This window comes from Dromiciops gliroides, chromosome 5 (assembly GCF_019393635.1).
Source record: "Dromiciops gliroides isolate mDroGli1 chromosome 5, mDroGli1.pri, whole genome shotgun sequence".
Taxonomy (NCBI): Eukaryota; Metazoa; Chordata; class Mammalia; order Microbiotheria; family Microbiotheriidae; genus Dromiciops; species Dromiciops gliroides.
Genome location: NC_057865.1, coordinates 273,643,815 through 273,664,455, shown reverse-complemented (window position 1 = coordinate 273,664,455; position 20,641 = coordinate 273,643,815). Strand labels below are relative to the sequence as shown.

General features: G+C 40.3%; 1 protein-coding gene across 2 annotated transcripts in view; it reads right to left on the bottom strand.

The window, feature by feature from the left end:
• Nucleotides 1-20,641, bottom strand: part of NEDD1 (NEDD1 gamma-tubulin ring complex targeting factor) — a 63,044-nt gene that overhangs the window by 9,161 nt on the left and 33,242 nt on the right. Inside the window, exons 7-12 of one of the 2 annotated variants that reach the window (XM_043968836.1) lie at nucleotides 19,172-19,373; nucleotides 18,556-18,742; nucleotides 12,401-12,535; nucleotides 5,971-6,018; nucleotides 5,553-5,755; nucleotides 2,698-2,854 (exon numbers count right to left, since the gene is read on the bottom strand). In XM_043968836.1, coding sequence (XP_043824771.1) covers nucleotides 2,698-2,854; nucleotides 5,553-5,755; nucleotides 5,971-6,018; nucleotides 12,401-12,535; nucleotides 18,556-18,742; nucleotides 19,172-19,373 — 932 coding nt within the window. The remainder of the gene's footprint in view (nucleotides 1-2,697; nucleotides 2,855-5,552; nucleotides 5,756-5,970; nucleotides 6,019-12,400; nucleotides 12,536-18,555; nucleotides 18,743-19,171; nucleotides 19,374-20,641) is intronic. The other variant, XM_043968837.1, reaches the window with a different exon arrangement.

Below are 20,641 nucleotides of genomic sequence, written 5' to 3'. Positions count from 1 at the left end.
GGGGCGGTCCTATCTTTGCAATAAAAAAGATCTTTTGTTGTTGCTGTTTTTAGCATTCATCTCCAGCCCCACTTCAGCCCAAGATTGCACTCTTACATGCATTTGCAACTTTTATATTTGCTCTTAATTATCTGCCCTTCCGTCATCTATCTTTTTAAAATCTGGAGCTGGACAACAAATTCCCTCTGTATCCTCAACAGTCTCTTTAGAGACTGTCCTGTTTCTTTTCTCAATGGAATAATTCATGCCTATGAATTCAAAACTTCTGGCTATAGGGGCAGCTAGGTGGCACAGTGGATACAGCAGTGGCCCTGGATTCAGGAGTACAAATCCGGCCTCAGACACTTAACACTTACTAGCTGTGTGACCTTGGGCAAGTCACTTAACCCCAATTGCCTCACTAAAAACAAACAAACAAACAAACAAAAAAACCAAACTTCTGGCTATGTGAGCCTAATTCCAAGACCAAATCTCCTTCTGTGTGTCAATAACTGCTGTGTCAGTTATTCCTGCTTTTTCTGTTAAATACTGACTACTATCCATTGCTCGTTTTTTCTACTGATATTTTTCCAATGCCATGCTTGCTACTCTCTGTATGTAGCTACCATATATGGTGTTTTTTTCTTTTTTCCTCCATTGTCTGTTTAAGGTCCTCCTGATTTGATTTTATGAATCTTCAGGCAATACATATTTTAGTGGCCCTTTTGGGAGAAACTCCATCCCCAGACAGAAGTCTGTGATTCCGCTTCTGTTTAGTTGTGGTCAATAATCAAGTCCCTTTTTCAAATATCATCTTCATAACCAGCTGCTCACTTTGCAAATCTAGCTTTCTCTTCTGAATATACATCAGGAAGACAAAATACCTCCCCTGTTGTTAAGGTCAGATTTCAGTCACTTTCAGCAATCACGACTATTTGTGTCTCCTTATGGTCATGAGCCCTGGATGGCCTCTCAAGGTGGTGTCTGGGGGTTCAGTCATCACTCCTTGCAGTAGAAGAATCTGTTTGTTCCTTGCTCAATGAGTTGAGCTCTGTCCTCTATAGGAAGGCTTCCCAACCTACTCCTATCTCCAACAGTTGTTTGCTATCTTTTTCATCCCTTCCCTGCCTATGCCTCTTTCTTTCACCTTCAAAGGACTACAGAGATCAAGAGCTAGATGGGACCACCAAGGCCACCTAGACAAGACCCTGATTTCATGACACTGATGCTACTGAGGCCCAGGATTGTGAAGGACCTTGCTCAAAGACTCGGGGGAGTAAGTGGCAAAGGTATATTTGAATCCGGGCGTTCTGGTGCCAGAGCCAGTGTTCTCCCCACTGTCCCACACTATGCCCTCCAGCTTCCAGACACAGGTTAGCCTCCCTCAGGATCTGTTTCTTCTGTCTTCCCTTAAAATTGTTTTTCTGCTGTTGTTACTAACTGTCACTAGTGAGCCCAAGATAGTTTCTAGCAAATACTACTTCCCTTTGAAATGTAAAATTATTCTATAACATTTGGGGGGAAATATCTTCTTCCTTCCAACACTTGATTTCTCTGAGATGAATTTATTTCAAGCAGCTATGTGTTTTTTCCATCTAGGTAAGTAGGCCGATCGATCAGTGGCCAAGAGGACCTGGAATCAGAAAAACCCCAATTCAAGTTCTGTCATAGACATAAATATTAGGTGACCCTGGACCAAGTCACTTAACCTTCCTCAGCCTCCTAGGATCACATGAGACAACTACGGCACTCTTCAAACCGGACTCATTATGATGACGATTAGCATCTTTCATGCCATGGACTTTGAGTCCTTCTTAATTGTCTGTCTTGCTCTTTGCAGTGTGTCCTCCTCCTGAAGGGCAGGAATGAAGACTGGGAGCTGCCTCGCTCTGTCTTTTCTGTCATCTGTTAACGTGAAACCATTATCCCCAAATGTCGGCCTCTTCTCCCTTTCTTGTGATTGCCTTTAAAAGTCCTTTTTTGCCCTTCATATCTTTCACAAGTGTCAGATCATTCTAGGCATTTGCTTTTCTGACACTGTCCTTGCAGGCCTCACATTGGCTGTATCTGTCATCAGTTACATGTCTCCTCTTCCAGCTATTGAACACGTTGTTCTAAAATTCAAGCTCACTGGACGATCCCCCAAGCAGTCACGGTGATTTCTTTGGATTCTTGTCTTTTTCTTACCCATCTGCATCATTTATTTGTCTATTGTCAGAATTTCTAATTCTGATCATGTGAAATTTTGGATAATTGGTTATTTTTGATAATTTTTAAACTAGAAACTGTCCTTCTCTTTCCTTCTGCAGTCTCTAGTGGTGTGATACCTATTCCCTTTCTTAACTTTTAAAGGCTGCTTTCCTCCAGTCCAAGCACATGTCTCACAATAGAAAGAATTCCCTTCCCTCCACTATTATAAAATCTAAGATGACAAGGGTTACATAGTCAAGCTACAGTGAGTCATATCTGAAAAGTAGCTCCAGTGCATGAGAATCACCTTACAGAAGATGGTTCCTGAAAAATGTAATGATGTAGAACAGCTATATTTGCTGATTCATATACAATGGTGATTTCCTTCTGTAATTCTCTCAAAAACTGAAAACAAAGCCTCCTTATACAAGGGCACTAAACCTAAATACTTTACTGGGAAATATTTGTAAAACTTTTGAATCCATATGCACATGAAGAAGACATCACTAAGCAGTTTTATGCACTTACTAACTACGGTAGTTCCATTGACTGGGGATTCATGTGTCAAATGGCCTTGAATCTCTCTCTCTGCCCTTTCTGTTTTCTCAGGGCTTCTTGTTGCACTGGATGTTGGGGAGGTGTTCAGATTCCCAGATTCAGCACCAGCGGAGATGAACTTGGCAACCTTCAAATTTACAAGAACAACTCATTTTAACAATGTATTTGTAGCTTCCAATTTTTTTTTAAAATATATTAACCTATAACAACAGACTTTTATCTTCTTTTGGGGGAGTGAAAGAGAAGCGAGAAAAAGTGAGAAGAATAGTAGTATTTGGGCCAATGATTAAGATAAATCTTACTAGAAGGTTAGAACGAGACTCACTGATCTCCTCAACAAATACAAAAACAGACTGCTTTTGACAGCCTAATAAAGAAAAATCCAGTCATGCTGAACATTTGTTACTAAAGATCACTTTCAAAGGAAATACGGACAAAATAGGATTCCTTTTGAGAATAAAGTAGTACTTTGGACTAGTCCCATAAATATCTGTTAAGCAATTCAAGTGGCACTTTCATTCTTTTTGAATGACATAGATATTGCTTCCTTCCTCTCAGAAAGAAGTGGTGGACTACAGGTACAGAATGTTATATATTCTATACATAGCAGTGCCTGACAGTTTTGTTATGCTGTGTGTTTTCTTATTGTTAGAAGAAAGTTACTATAATGGATGTTATTAAAATAACTATTGGAAATGGTTATGGTATAAAAAATTACACTCATATTTTAACAACCTGCTTTAATACATTTAGGACAGCTTGAGACTAAAAATGGTGCTCCTAACATGAATAAAAGTCATATTCTACAGTGTGACTCAATAGCTACAACTCACTGGCCTTTGTGCATAATGTTTTACTAGTTCCACCTCTTATGAAGAAGCAAGTTCTTGTAAAAAATACAGATACTGGGGCAGCTAGGTGGCGCAGTAGATAGAACACCATCCCTGGATTCAGGAGGATCTGAGTTCAAATCTGGCCTTGGACACTTAACACTTACTAGCTGTGTGACCCTGGGCAAGTCACTTAACCCCCATTGCCTCACCAAAAAAAAATAAACAAACAAAAAACCAGAGATTAAGCCAAACAAGCTAGATTCTAGACTTACTGTCATTGATTTGATACATAACATAGGTTAAATTACTTAAATTACTTGGTGCTTTATGTTCCAATGGATATAAGCTCCAGCTAAATATGGGTGAAGTCTTATCTGACATCCACTTATAAAGGATCTTGGGTTTTTTTGTTTTTGTTTGTTTTGTTTTTTTAGTGAGGCAATGGGGGTTAAGTGATTTGCTCAGGGTCACACAGCTAGTATGTCTAAGTGTCCGAGGCCGAATTTGAACTCAGGTCCTCCTGAATCCAGGGCCAGTGCTCTATCCACTGCGCCACCTAGCTGCCCCTAAAGTATCTTGTTTTTAAAGTAATAAAGGAAAATTTAGCCAATCTGAGAGTTGTGAAGTGCTACTTCAAAGTTGTTTTAATTTGCATTTCTCTGATCAATAGTGATTTAGAACATTTTTTCATATGACTATAGATAGCTTTGATTTGTTTGTCTCAAAACTGCCTGTTCATATCCTTTGATCATTTATCAGTTGCCAGATGATTTGTATTCTTATAAATGGCTCAGTTCTCTCTACATACTTGAGAAATGAGTCCTTTTCCAGGGATACTTGCTACAAAATTTATTTTCACAATTTTCTGTTTTCCTTCTAATTTTTTGCATGTGCAAAAACTTTTTTTAACTTACTGTAAAATAATTGTGATTATATGAAGTTAAAATTTGTAATGCTCTGTCCTGTTTGATCCTAAATCTTCCCTTATCCACAGATCTGACAAGTAAACTACTCCATGCTCTCCTAATTTGTTTATGGTATAACCCTTTATATGTAAATCATGTATCCATTTTGACCTTATCTTGGTATATGGTCTATACCTAGTTTTTGCCATATTGTTTTCCAGTTTTCACGATACTTTGTCAAATAATGAGTTTTTCTACCAAAAGTTTGGATCTTTGAATTTCTCACATAGTAGATGACTATTTACATCCAGTCTTACACTAAGTAACACCAAGTGTTACTTTAAAATTATTGAAGACTGATTTTTTTGGGGGGGGGGGGCGAGGGGGGGTGAGGCAATTGGGGTTAAGTGACTTGCCCAGGGTCACACAGATACTAAGTGTCAAGTGTCCTAGGCCGAATTTGAACTCAGGTCTTCCTGAATCCAGGGCAGGTGCTCTATCCACTGCGCCACCTAGCTGCCCCTGAAGACTGCTTTTTAAAAATCCTATCTAATTCCTTCAGTTATTCCAAATGCATTGAGAGTCAGCTTTCAGACTCTCAAGAGACATCTAAAGATGGGTTTTCAATATGTACTTCCTGAGGCTTGCCCCCATGATCCAGCAGTCTGCTTACAGGTCTTTGCACCAACAATACAATTTCCAGGAACTTTCTAACAACAAACTGTCCTGTCCTCCATTCAAGTCATACTCCAATTCCTGCTTCTGCAGTGAAGGCGACCCTGAATTCCTGAACACTCTGTAAGTTCTGTCATGTTTTACAAAGCACCAGAGATAGACTACAAGCCTGCTAGCTGAGAGTCAGTCAGCCTTGCTAACTCAGCACCAGTGGCCAGCAAGTAGTGAATCTCTTTGGCCAATGAAACTCATGAAGACTAAGGTGCAAAAAGGTCTTAAGCCTCATCAAGGGAGCATTAGCCAAACCAATAAACTTTTGGATCTGTTTAAGTATTGAAATGTAGTATGGCTACTATCTGTAAAAAGATACCAAAAGAAAACCAACCTGATGGAAATTCTCTAGCACAGATACCTGTTTTAAGGGTTCCCTTGATTCCTGTTTTCCCAGCTGCATCTTCTTACTCTCAGCTGCTATATCTTGACTTTCATTCTCTTCTGAAAGTGGGAATTCCATTGAGACATGAAGGGAGCTAAGATGTGATCCTGGTGTGTTTGCACTCATTGGTTGTTTTCTTGTTGGAAACATTTCATTTAACTGTGGAAGAAAGTCTAGGACTAAAAAGAAGGGAAAAGGATTTCTTTTGTACATGACTGATGCTGTCTGTAATCTATATTCCATCCCCAAAACAGTAGTTGTTTAAGAAACAAAGTACCTATTTTAAGTAACAAAGAAAATTATGAACTCCACATATTTCTTAATCTTTAACATAAATCTCTCATAAAAGTCTTCATTACTGAGGTGGGAAAAAAAGTGTTGCAAAAGTTCCTACCATTTCCTCTGGAAGAAGAGTCTTCAATTGCCTTGTGGACAGCAGCATCTATAAAAAGTACAGAGCAAAGAAAAAGTGGAAATAAAACCAAGGTTTTCATTCCCTTTCTATTCATCATGAAGCCTCTTGAGGGGAAGAAAAAGAGAAATAAGAGGACAAGGAAAAGATGAGAGTTGGCACTTTCCTCTTCATTTTTTCAAGTGGTAGCTACTAGACAATTAAAAAAAAACCAAACCCACAACTCTACCATGGTGGTTTATTTTCTTCCACAATCAATAACTTTTCAATTTTATCTTAGATCATTCATTAACCAATATAGCCAAATGAATTTCCCTTTGGAACAAAGAAAATTTAAGCAAAATGTAACCTACTAGTAAAGCAAGCATGTCAGCACATGCTTCACTCGACCTCAGTAGTTCCCCCACCTTGGGGAAGACACGGCTTCTCCAAACCTGTTTCATACTACCTATAAAATGAGAATAATGATACTCGTCCTGTCCATCTCAGGTGGTTACTGGGAGGAACAAGAGAGATATTATAGTTGGAAATACTTCCAAATTCATTTTTAAATGTATATAAGTACAAGACATTATTTTGTTTTTTAATTACATTTCATTTTATTTTCAAACAAAGATCTGTCTTTTCTCTTCCTCCTACCTCTAGAATAAAAACCCCTTTTACAAACATGTAGTGAAACAAAACAAATGTGTTCATTGGTCAGGTCCAAAAAAGTTTCTTAATCTGAACTCTGAGTGCAGCACCTGAGCAACATTTGTCACCCGAGTATAAGGAATCATTTCAAACATTATGATATTCACTGCTGGTCTCTTCCCGCCTGTATCACACGACCCCCACCGTTCCCTGTTCTGCCTGGTCCCTTTCTTCGAGTTAAGGAAAATTGCTTTTAGCCTCTTTCTTTTTTCCAGACTCAATGGCTTCTCTTTAACAAGTATTTTAAAGGATATGAACTCCATTTTCCACTTTCCATCTGCCAAACTATCTCCCTTCCCCACATTCAAAACCCAACTCAAACAAGTTGTATGGCTGGATTGAAGCAGAGGGAATATGAAGAAACATGTGAAATAAGGCTGCAAAGGAAGGGTGAAGTTAGTTTATAGAGAGACTTGAAAATCACATTATTGATTTTTATTTGTTAGGCAACAGGTAGCCACTGATGGTTAACAGGAAGATAATGTCACGAGGCCTGTGAAATGATGAACATCAATGTGGCAGCCAATGGGCACATATGACCTAGCAATCCCTTCATTCAATTCTAATTGAACTAAGGTGTTTTAAACTCCCACCTCTCTCTTCAAGTCATCAAATTTACCACCATGGTCTCCTCTCTCTCTCCATAAATAACCCTACTTAACTGAAAAGGCGGAAGCCATCCATTATAAGCTCACTTATCTTCAAACACCAAAAACTGGAAAATCTCCCTAAGTCCTCCCCCATGGCTTGTGCCCTTGACCTTACCCCTCCTATCACCTCTCGCACTTAGTGCCACTAAAATTCCCTTTCTCACCTTCAGCATCTCCCTCTCTAATAGTTCTTTCCCATGTGCTTCTAAATATGGTCAGGTCCTGAGTCCCCATAGCTAGCATTCTATTCTACAGCTATTGTCTATAGATAGCACTCTGTTTTCCCATTAGTGGTCACACTTCCAGAAAGAACAGGCCAACACTCAGGGCCTTGACTCCCTCACCACCTCTGCCTCAAGCAGTTCTGATTCATGCAAGAGCAGCTTCAAGTTCCTCAATGATGTTATCTGCCAAACTCAGCAGCCTTTTCTCAGGCCAAATCTTTTTAGTCTTTTCTGCAGCTTCCGATCCTCCTGAACATCTCATCTTCTCCCTTTCCCTCAGCTTCCAGGACGCTTTCCATGGTTTCTCTCTTTTTCTCTTATCACTCCTGTGCATGCCATCACTGGACTGGTTCATCACACCACCCTCTCCTTGCCATGAAATGTAGGGTTTCTTCCCAAGGCTCCGTCCTCCATCATCTTCTCTCAATACTCTGAAGGCTTTAATTATATCCCCTCTCCGTAGAGAACTACCAAATCCTTCTATCTACTTTCAATCTTTCCTGAGTTATTGCACCATCTTCCCAAATGCTTGGAAATCTCAACCTACTGGCATCTGACTGAAAAACCATGAAAAACCTTCCTCTTCTTCCCAACTTCAGGATTGCCACTATTGGCACCACCACCCTCCAAATCACCCAAGCTCTAAAACTCACAGTCATCTTTACTTCTTCCTTTTCCTTCCAAACCACATCCAGTAAGTCTTTATTGACTGCTTCTTTTTCTTGTTGCTGTTGTTCTTAGGACTAGTTTAATCAAGCTCCAAAAATATCAAGTGGGCTTGAAATCCAAGGCCCAACAATGGTACCAACATCATTATCACAGCACTTGGTCGTTAGAGAGAAGGGGAGAAGATACAGCTTCCCTCACCCTGTTGCCAGGTGACACGACAGCCACATTACCATGTCCTGGCCCAGGTTACTAATTAGGGTCTTCGTTTTTAGAGCACCATAGAGGGAGCGAGCATTTATTTGTTCTTTTGTACATCAAGACAACAAGCTAAGGTGGCTTCCCCAAGGCGCTTGGCAGAAAGCAGCTCACTTCTGCTTAGAGAAATATTCCTTACTCCTCTAGATATGCAGCTCAAAGCTGTGCACACTTCACTATGCTTGTCTACAAGCTGAAAGGCCTGTACTCATCTCAGCATCTCATCCGCAGAAAGGCCCACAGGAAAGTGATCTGGCAAAGGTTTCCCTTCTCATCAATGATGAAAAGACCTCTGAGTGAAATGCATTTCCCTTTGTAGCTGGAAAGGCTGATGCCTTTGAACTGCTCATCTGACATAACAACTGTAACTTTGAAGTCTGGGACTGGGCACCAATTCTGGCATTTCGTGCTGACAGCAAACACTCCACAGAATTCTGACTCTAACCCTCATTTCTAAGTCCAGCACCTGAGGAGCTGAGCAAATAGAAGCCTCTAATTCTACTTCTGAAACCTCTCTCATAGCCGTCCTCTCCTCTCACATAGTTCTCCGCTACCCACCTCCCTAGTTCAGACCCTTATCACTTGTCGCCTGAACTATGATAACACACCTGACAGGTCTCCCCATCTCCAATCTCTTACCCTTCTACACCACACAATTGCCCAAATAATTTTCAAAACAGTCAAGATCTTTATATGACATTTCTCTAATCAAAGGTAAACCCTGGTCAGGTTGTCTTTTAGGTCCTTTGCTGAGAAGCTCCAATTTACCTTTCCAACCACACTTGCCAACCCTCTTCTGCTTTACATTATCCACACTGCAGCAATACTGATTACTCATGGTTCTTCCGTCTTATCCTTTACTCCTGTGTCTCCATGGGGCTGACTCCCATCCCCAGGACACCATGGCTACATCCTCACTTGTTGATATCTCACACCGTCTTTAAGGTCCAGAGATGGGGCAGCTAGGTGGCACAGTGGATAGAGCACCGGCCCTGGAGTCAGGAGGACCTGAGTTCAAATCCTGCCTCAGACACTTGACACTTACTACGTGACCCTGGGCAAGTCATTTAACCCCAATTGCCTCACACACAAAAAAAGGTCCAGAGCTCTGCTTCTCATTCCTCAACAAACCCTTCCTTCCTTTCTCTATGCTTTTTTTCTTGAACTAATCAGTTCCCATTGGTCTGCTCATCATTTCTATGAAGATAACTCATACATTCATGTATTTAGCCCCAGTCTCTCCCCTGACCTTCAGTCCAGCATCAGGAACTAATAACTCTACATTTCAAACCTGATGTCCCAGAAACACTTCAAACAACTTGCCCAAAGCAGAATCTATTACATTTCTCAAAAAGTCTGTCCTTCTTCCAAACTTACCTTTCACAGGAATGGGGATCACCATTAGAGTCTCCCAGGCTGTAACCTTGGTTCCTTACTCTTATTTGTTCTACATATCTAATGAGTTGCAAAATTCTGCCATTTCTATCTCAACATCTCTCGAATCTGAGCCTTTCTATTTATGTAGTGACCACCTTAGTTCATGTCCTCGTCCCCTTTTGCCTGAACGATTTTAATAGCCTCCTAAATGAGGGAGGGGTGAAAGAAGGGAGGACAGACTGGGGGAGGGGGCAGTCAGAAGCAAAACAATTTTGATGAGGAATAGAGTGAAAGAAGATAGAAAATAGAGTAGATAAATATCATAGGGGAGGGAATCGGATGGAGAAACAGTTAACAATAGTAACTGTGGAAGAAATTTTGAAGCAGAGGCAAGAGGAATGTAAGATGATGATGGTGAAGATTTATTGATTGATGGGCTGATGATGATTAAATGAAGACGAGAACTGAGGAGGAGGAGGAGGGTTAATTGATGAAGATGAGATTTGGTTGATGATTGGAGGACTGAATGATGATTGATGACAATAACGATAAAACATGTGGTACTTACTTTGCTGGACTACTGTGAAGAAAATTCTTTGTCAGGTATAAGGTACTATATAAATGTTATCTATTACTGTTGTTGCAAGAATCAACCTCATGGGTTTATTGTAAGGAAATCTCTCTTTAAAGTACTATAAGGGGGCAGTTAGGTGGCACAGTGGATAAAGCACCAGCCCCGGATTCAGGAGGACCTGAGTTCAAATCCAGCCTCAGACACTTGACACTTCCTAGCTGTGTGACCCTGGGCAAGTCACTTTTAACCCTCATTGCCCCACAAAAAAAATTATTAATTAATTTTTAAAAAATAAAGTGCTATGCAAATGTAGTTTACTATAAAAAAAAATGATGAGCAGGATGCTATCAGAAAAACCCACAAAGACCTACAAGAGCTAATGCAACACGAAATCTACTGTATACAAAATAAAAGCAATAATGCAAGATGATCTGCTGTGAATGACTTGGTTATTTTCAGCAATGCACTGATCAAAGGCAACTGTGAAGGTCTTATGAAAAATGCAGTCCATCTACAGAGAGAGAACTAATGGTGTCTGAATACGGATTGAAGCATAATTTTTTTTGTTAGTTCCTTTATCTGAATTTTTTTTTTGTCTGTTTTCTTTTACAAACTGGCTAATGTGGAAATGTTTTACATGACCGCTCATGTATAGCTTATATTGAATTGCTTGAGTTCTTAGGCAGGGAGGGGGGCGGGGGGATTTGGAACACAAAGTTTAAAAAAAAAATGCATGTCAAAATTTGTATTTACATGTAATTTGGGGAAAATAAAATTCTAAATAGCCTCCTAAATGTTCTCCCCACCACAAATCTCTCTCTACTCGAATACATACCATACACAGCTGCCACAGTGATTTTCCTGAGAGCAGTCCTGACCATATTCATTCTCCTTTTTAATAAACTCCTCAATGATAAAATATAGGTTCTGCCTAGCCTTTAAAACCTTTCCTGACCTGACCCCAACCTGTCTTTCCAGACTCATTGTACATCACTCCCCACTTCTGGTAGTCTATGATCTGGTCAAGCTGGCCTGCCTGCTATTCTTCACACACTCTGCAGTTCTGCCCTGGCTATCTCTCACTCCCTCCTCCACAAAGAATCCTTCTATTCCTTCAAAGTATAGTTCAAACAGCACCTTCTAGGGCAGGAGTTCTCAACCTGGGATACATGAATGTGTGTTTTTAAAAATATTTTGATAATTCTTCCATATAATTGGTTTCCTTTGTAATACTATTTATCTTCTTTTCTACATTTAAAAACATTATTCTCAAAAAAAATAAAAATAAAAACATTACTCTCAGAAGAGGTCTATAGGCTTCACCAGACTATCCAAGGGGACCATGGGGGCAGTCACAAGGGTTAAGAAGCTGGTTAAGAGCCCCTAATCCCTTAAGCTGCTAGTACTCTCTCTCCCTAAACGATCTTCTCTTTATATGATATTTATTCTGCGTACACACACACTATCTTCTTCCTACCCCTCCTTTCTTCCTTCTTCCTCCTCCTTGCACTGGACAGAGCACCAGGCCTAGAGTTCAAATCCAGCCTCAGATACTTCCTAGCTGTGTGATCCTGGGAAAGTCACTTCACCCTGTTTGCCTCTGGCTCTGGCTCCATTACCTCCTCTGTAAATTGAAGAGCTTGGTCCAGATGGCCCCTGGAGCTCCTCCCATCCCTAAGTCTAAAATCCCAGGCATTTAACAGTCATATTGCATAAAAGCATCGTATTAGCATTTTGTTCCAGCAAATATATCAGGAAGAAAGTTGTTAGAGGAACTCAAGTGTGAAAGGATCATGCCAAATGTTTATTTGCCTCAATTCCTAAATCAGATCAGTCTTTCACCATGTTCTACAAGGATGAAGAAGAGATAACCACAGCTGCAGTACACCTTTATCCACCATCTCTGCCCAGGAGGTTTTTCTGATCATAATGACTAAAATGGGGCTCCAAAGTATGAACCAAAGACTTACCATCTCTCAGTGGTGAGAAGAGGTCCCCTAAACTACCTCTCCCTCCAGTGTCATCAAAGCTGGAGAGATCTGAATTTTTCCCACATTCAGCATCTCTAGATGGAACGACATCTGGATTCGTGTTGCGAGGCAAGCCTTAAGAGAAAGAGAATAGACATAAAGCCAAGTCTTGTGTTTTATAGGATTGGAAGAGAGAACTGCATTCAAAAAATGGACAATTTTACCTGTGTTCTGTCAGTGTGCCATTTAGTAAGGACACAGCTTCCTCAAGAACATTACCACAAGCCCTAAGTCCCATTTCTCCGGCAGCTTTTGAGTTCTACAGAGTTGAGTTGTTAAGAGATTGGAAGCTTACTCTTTCGATGACCACAATCCTGTTCATCCTAACCTTTTCTCATGGAAATACTGGCTGGAATATATGATACCCTTCACTGGTTTGGCGTTTGTGGGGGTGGGATGGGGGGGGAATACTGAATGTTATTAAACCTTTTCTTGAAGATTTGTGTCATCATTGTAAATTCCATTCTTATCCTGGCCTGGAATATACAGATAATTTGGTTATTCAGGAACAAAGGGATTCCGAAGGGAGCTTAGACCGCCACCATCAGAACAGAAAGCCTAATTTTAAGACAGGTCCTCTGAGTCACCTGTTTGGATGCTCAGGAGCCCTTTCTGCTTTTTCTATCTTAAGAACCATGTTCCAGAAGGTCAAAGTTGCTAAAAAAGCCTCAGGGAACAGGCGGTAGTTTGCCATACATTCTTAGAGTGGAAACTCAAAAGATGCCTAAGAATGGTCAGTCTGCTGTAATGTTTCCAAGCCCTGTTGTTGGACCACTTGTTTTGAGTATTATCTGATATGAAACTTATGGAACCTAATAAAATTTATAAAACGAGTGCCAGTCAGATGCCTCTAGGAGAGCCAGGAGCCAAAAGTCAAGATCCACAAGACTGACCAAAACAAGATGCCTTAAGCAGTAGCATATCGACAACTTGTCAAGTTTTCAGCTCCCTTGACTTTTCAGAAATAATCAGGTGAATAAATGACAAGAAGACCATGACTAAACAGCTGGCATTTTGGACAAATTTCTATTTCTGGACTAAGACAAAAATCTGTGCAGCCAGACAATTGTCATAGTGGTCACAGTGGTCACAGTGGTTGTTGGCGTGCACTACATACATCCCAGAATATGCAGGGGCAGCTCTTAAGAAATGACTCTCTTTTAAATAAGCATGATAGATCTTAGGGAAAAGTTTGAACCTTTCCTCCTAAACCAAAGGAAGAGTTTCTAACAGAAGTCCTATTATTTATCCTTTGGAATAAAAATAACTTTCTTCTAAATTTCTAAGACTGCACAGGGTGTATGCACACAGACATAATATCTTGTTGCTGAGTGGAAGAAAGAACTCATCATGAGGGAGGGGGAGCAAGGAGGGAAAAGCTCAAAAAGTTATAAGAATGATAAATGTCTGTTAATCATGAAATGGCATCAAGGAAATACACTCTTGAATTAGAAGGATGACACGTCAGTCAGCAGCAGCCCACCGATCTGAAGCATGAATTACCCAAACATTCATCTCATCCAAACGTGGTCATTTGGTTTCTGCTTCAATACCTGCAATAATAAGGAAATCACTACCTACAGACAGTAACTGTCACGTGGAAATACTTCCTTACAATTAGCCAGAACCTATCTAAGTGACCTTGAGTGACCCAGTGACCTTAGGAATCCCCTCAGGAATCAGGCAGTATAAATGTGGTCTTTCTTCTACATAATAGCCTTCAAGTTCTCTCCCTCCTCCAAAGTATTTTCTTTTCTAGGATAAACATCCCTAACACCTGTAACTGTTTCCCTCCATGACAGGTAGTGATCCTGCCAAGCTTTATTATAATAGCAAAAGAGACAGGTAGTGATCCTGCCAAGCTTTATTATAATAGCAAAAGACCACATTCAATTCCACCCCAAGTCAAGTAGCAACAGTAATAATAATGATAACAATAACAGCAGTTGTGGTAGCAATGACATTTTATAGAGCACTTTAAGGTTCATGAGGCACATTAGATTTCATCTCATTTGACCCAAGTTTCCATCATGAAACCTACTAAGTGAGTTTTGTGAATATCATTCAGAAGGATTCTTATAATTCTCAAGACTTATGCATAATTCCAAGCTTTACCACTTTACCTTTGTAAATTTTACTCAAAACACTGTATTACCATAATGGTTTAAACAATAAATATCCCTCTAAAAATTTACATGTAAATTCACTCTTGGTATAATGAATTTGTTTAGATGGCCTAAGGTCTCTGGTTCTTCACACAAACTCTAAGGTTATTCATATGACGAAGGTTATTAACTAACAAGATGAGAACCGTGGCTGTGAAACACTTGTCCTTGGAAGGGGCTAAAATTCTAGCTAGAATGTCTAAAATCTAATGAGTGGTCACCTTAAATTAGAAGCTTTAGCAAGAGTTTAGACTTTTAAGCACTTATTAAGGTGCATTAGAATCTAGTGATCAAAGAGATTCCTTCATCTATCTATCTCAGGGAGCCAGCATCTCTGCCCCAGCTAAGTCGAGGTCCCGGGTGAAAAAAAGAGCTCACTCCTTCCTCCTCCCAGAAGCCTCTTGTGAAACAGGCCCCCCCCCCCATACACACACACACCCCTCCAAGGTAATTGGTTGGCAGCCCTGATCGACAGAACTAAAAGTCGGCTCTACAGATGCAAGTTCTGGATGCTGGGCAGCTTCCAGACGCTAAAGTCACATGGCTTCCAAATCACATGCTTTCTCCTCATGGTGGAGCCTCCCTGTAATACCTCTCCAGCAGGGGCTGCCATTCCAATTCTCCCATCCTCTCATTCAGAATGTTATGGTTTGCTCCTCCATTTAAAAATAAGAAAACCTCTGGAAAGAAGGAACTAATGGAGCCTCTTCATTTTTGTTCTGGACCTGTTAGTCTTTTGGTCAAGTTGCTGAGCTTCTTTGAACTATTTAAAAAGAGGATTAAATTAGAAGACCATCAGAATCCTTCAGCCCCCAAATTCAACCAATCTATGACTCCTCATCTCCTAATTTATAAATCTAAGACTCTGCTTAGAGTTCTTACTTTTTGCGAGCATGGCTGTTTAAAGGCACATGTTAGGAAATCTATTTTCATCCAGATTATAGTACTGCTAGTCAGTGATCCTTGTGGGCACAGAGTAAACTCACTGTTTCACCTACAGAGAGTAACTGCCTAATAGGTATCATTAAGCAATACCCTTAGCCAGAATGAGGTTGCAAGTAGATGGTACAGTGAATAAAGCTCAAGGCCTGGAGTCAGAAAGACCAGAGTCAAATCTGGCCTCAGACACTAGCGATGTAACCCCGGGCAAGTCACTTAATCCTGTTTGCCTCCATTTCCTCATCGATAAAATGAGCTGGAGAAAGAAATGACAAACTGCTCCAATATCTTTGCCAAGAAAACCCCAAATAGGCTCACGAAGAGTCAGACATGACTGAAACAGCTGAACAACGATTAAACTGAATGTTTTTACTTCCTCAGGAGTGCTGCCATTATCAAACAGGAAAACTTCCAAAAATTTACATGCAATAGCACTAATTTTATAATTCTTTTCTTTTTCCCCCCAGGTCAATTGGGGTTAAGTGACTTGCCCAGGGTCACACGGCCAATAAGTGTTAAGTGTCTGAGGCCGGATTTGAACTCAGGTCCTCCTGACTCCAGGTTCAGTGCTCTATCCATTGCGCCATCTAGCTGCCCCAATTTTATAATTCTTAAAAAAAATATCTGCAGTCTGTATAATAAATTAATTCTAAGTCCTAGCAAGAATTATTTAATATTATATTGGGGGAAAAAAACAACAACTTTGTCCTAGGTGGACTGAAATGGCATTTCATTTGATTCTTTAATGATTTAGAATTTCCCCTGTAACAATTAGGACTTATGGGGATAATACAGACATTCAGAGCCAATATAAAATGACTACCTAAGAGTTTCTAAAAGTACTCATCACCTCAAACGTATGCGTGAGAAACAAGCACTGGTCATGTGAGAGCAAGAATACGGTAGACGGACTGAGAACTCCATTACGACCCCACCACGTCAGGGGAAAGTGCCCACTCACGGGGCAGAGTCCCTGGAGCACATTTGTGGGAGGGAATAGACAAAAAGTGCTCAGGACAAGATGAGATCTTCATCGTCAGAAGTAATACCCAAAGAGATGAGGTCACAGACCTATTTGCATATTTCAAAGACTAGATACCCATTACTGTCCAAATCAACAAATATACCATCTATTTTACAATCGGGAAGGAAGCCATGTCCACAAACCGTACAACCCATCGAGGAAAAGAAAACGTCTTTGCTAAGCTTCTTAACACTAAAATTAAGACAGAGGTATGTAAGTACTGCTATATCAGAAGGTGATTACTCTTCTGGGAATGGCCTTGAGCATTGAAGGCACGGATAAATACCTGTTGAATACATGAAAAACGGCACCTCCATATGCTCATTTCCATACCAGCACACATCTAGGTTTGTCCTTCCAATGGTCTGCAGGAAGTTGCCAATGTGACATATTTCTTAGTGGATACTAAAAAGGTTTCCTTCCTTTTGACAGTCTAAGAGTGCTGTACCATTGTACTCTATTGTGGGTGTAGGCGTTAAAATTAGGCTCAGGCTCCCTGAGCGGAGTGGCCCCTCTCCCTCCCTTTCAGCCAAGCTGAGAAGCCCCTGGGCCTTAGAGAAAGCCAGCCACTGGGGAAAGCCCCAGCTCCCTCCGCCCTGAGGGGAGCTGCCCTGGGGATCCCAGGCTTGTCCGGCCAGGCCCTGGGCTCACCTGCCTGCCCATGTAGAGGGGCTGCAGCAAGGGGGCAAGGCCCTTTGACCCCTGGGTGTGGTGCACACCAAAGACCCGAGCCTCCCCAATTCCCCACCGCCACAGCCCTAGCAAGGCCAGCCGATTAGCTTGGCATGTGCCAAGGCGCAGGGAGCCCGAGGTTTGAGGAGAGGGAAGGAAGATATACAGCCTGGGAGGTAGCGATGCTAAGAGGAGTCCGTAAGATAAGGAGATGTGGGGGGCGTACAGACAGAGGAGAAGGAGGTCAGGGAGAGAAGAAGCACAGGGTTCGTTGCTATGGCTGACAGAGGAGATGGAGAAAGAGCTAGCAAGAAGACAGAGAGATGCCAGAGGAAGGAACGGAGTTAGGGGCTTTTCAGGGGTCACTACGGTGCAGAGAGGGAAGTTAGATGGAGAGAACGCTAGAAGAAAGTCTGTTGGAACAGAGATGCAGGAGGACACTAAGAAAGTTAGACAGAAAGGAGGAAGCACAAGCAGCGGCAGGAGAGAGGCCGAAAGCAGTCAGGTCTTGATAATTCTGCATGTCTTTACTCTTATCTCTTAGATTTATTTTTCTAAATAAACCCTGCTTTGATTATAAAAGAGGCTGTTTGCTTATCAATTTGGGAGGAGCAAGTATGGGAGAAATTTTAAAAGGCCCTAACAGATTGGCTTAGGAAATTAATAGCAGTCACATAGCCAGCCAGTCAAAAATCCACAGATTAGGGCCCAGTCAGTTAAAATATTTTACATGGGCAAAAGCCAATGAAATAGTTGGACAATGCAGAAAGAAGCAAAGTAATATCACGAGGAAAAAAAGTTTATCCCAAAGATCTACCTCTAACCAGTAACAAAAGAAAAATCTTTCAATGATTTTCATCTGTAAAGTCAACTCTTCCTTCTTTCTATTTTGAAATGACAATCAGAAATAAAATATAATTTTCTACTTTGCTGGGTAAGATTAAATCCATGTTTGGGGAGAATACTCCATGTTATCTCAACCTCATAAATCTGAAGACTCTTTCTTTCATGCTGCTGTATGTGCTGCTACATTAACCTAAGCACCAAGATTTTCTGTAACTAGCAGCATTCTGTCAGTTTGAGGGTAGCCAGGGTTCTTTACTGTGCAGACTGTTTGGTTTTTGTAACATCTTTTTAAGAAAGAACCCTAAAACTTTTATTTAAAATAAGTACAAAAAGAAAACTAAATTAACTTTAAACAAAAAAATAAAACTGTTAAGAGTCTCAGAGAAAATGCTGGCTATATAAAACGGATGAGAGATACTAAAAATATTAAGATACTAAAATAGGTTTACCTGATTTGTCCGGAACAGCCACCAATCCTTTCCCCTCAACTGTGGTCATGAGCTGAGATAAAACGGCAGTACCTGATAAAGAAGCTGGTTCTCTGACAATTTCAGGATTTTGGAGAGGCGTGCTGCTCACTTTCCCGGTTCTTTTGTTCAAGGCAGATTTATTTGAAGAGCCTTTATTTAAATTTGACTGAAATGTAGTAAGAAATGATTTAAAAATTTTTGATTACTCCAATCTAGGCAGTAACAAGCCACAAATGTCCTGGAATTTTTTGTTTTTATTTTTTACTAGGGAAGTCAGAATTCTCCCATATCAATTTCAGAATTTTTAATGTCATCTGTACATTTTTTTTAACTACAAAGAAAAGTTTAGTTATTTTTAAAATAGAGGTTTTAGAAGGAAGAGAGATATCTGAGAATTAAAGACAGAAATGAAGATAAGCATCTTAAAGACTAAATTAATCACATGGCTATTTAAAAAAAGACTGCCATTTAAAACTTAATACAAAAGAACATTATTCAAATCATGTTTTAAGTCCTGAGCAGGAAGATCAATCTTTCAGATTACTGCTGTGATTTTGTTTAGCAAAACCTAAAATAATAAAAGGAAATTTCTCACCTTAAAAAGGGAAGAAGAGCACTGAAATGTTATACACTGCACAGATGTTTTGTGAGCAAGGGCGGTCTTTACTGGAGAATTCAACATCCTTAAGTCATATTGATATATTTTCCCACGGGAAGATCCAATTGCCAATGTGGCTCCATCAGGCATGAAGTCTACTGCAGTTAGGGGAGCCTCAGCCTTTAAAGTTCTTAGTTGTCTTCATAAAGGAAAAAAAAAGACATAACTCTATGTATAAGTATATTCTAGAATGTCACAAGAATGTGACCCTCCAAATATGGCGGTCTAAACAAAGCCGCGTTTTAGAGTTAGACTAAAATATCCTCAATCCATGGCACACACACACGCTTAAAATGGACGTTTCTTATCCTGTTTTCCTGTTAACTTACATGCATGTGTTTCTACACAAAAAATATGTTTCTCACATCACTGCTCATGTCTTTGTTGGGTTTGTATGTTCAACTAGTAGCAGAAAGAACCAAATGAAAGCACCTAAACCATGTTCTAAATTGGCATGTTTTGTGCACCCACCTCCCCTCGTGTCCTCTGCTCCCTTCCAAATCCTGTAGCCCCTGGGTTAAATACACACACACACACACACACACACACACACACACAAACACACACGCGCGCGCGCGCACTATTGCTCTACCCTTACATCCAAAGCAAAGAAAGGATCCTTTCTTAAGAAGAAAGCTTCCTTAGCTCTTTTTAGCTTCTCAATCTCTTAAATTTGTAAGCAACTGAGAGAACAGAAGCAGTTTTCCCTGAAGAAATAAGATAGTACTTGGGCCTACTTGGGCTGGGGCAACAAACTACAACTGGCAAAGCTTCTAACTCCCATACTTATGACTAAACCAACCAGGAGGGAAGGAGGAAAGGGTCTGGAAAGACAAAAGACTTAGTCTAATAAATCCTATCATATCAACAGTATGTATAGTAACATAAATATAGAAGTGCTGACCTGGGGGAACCAAGGGCATTACAATTTATGAAGCCTCACCAAACCTCAGTCATCAAGAATTTACTGTAAGGTGGCCTATAATCGTGACTATCCAGAAAGCTATAAAAGTAGTAGCAGTGAAAACCTTAACCCTGGGGCAGGAGGCGTCAGCTGGGACATTCCCTGCCATTATCTGTAACATCATCTTTTTCCACATGAATCACAGATGGGGTCTCTGGTCTTTCTCTAACACCCTGGTAGCTATGTGCACGAGAGACCAGATTAAAGCTCAGACAAGATGGCACATAGTAACATGGTACTACAGTACCAATATCCAGCAAATTCTCTAACACCAAGTTTTGGGGTAATTAAGTTTTCCTAGTGCATTAAAATAAAATGAATCCTCTTTTAAGTTTTATATATTGAGTTATTCTATTATGAAGGACATCCAATTTGTAAGATAATTAATTCTGTATGCTTAAAATAATAAGCAATTATTCCATGGAGAATTTCTTTGTAAACAC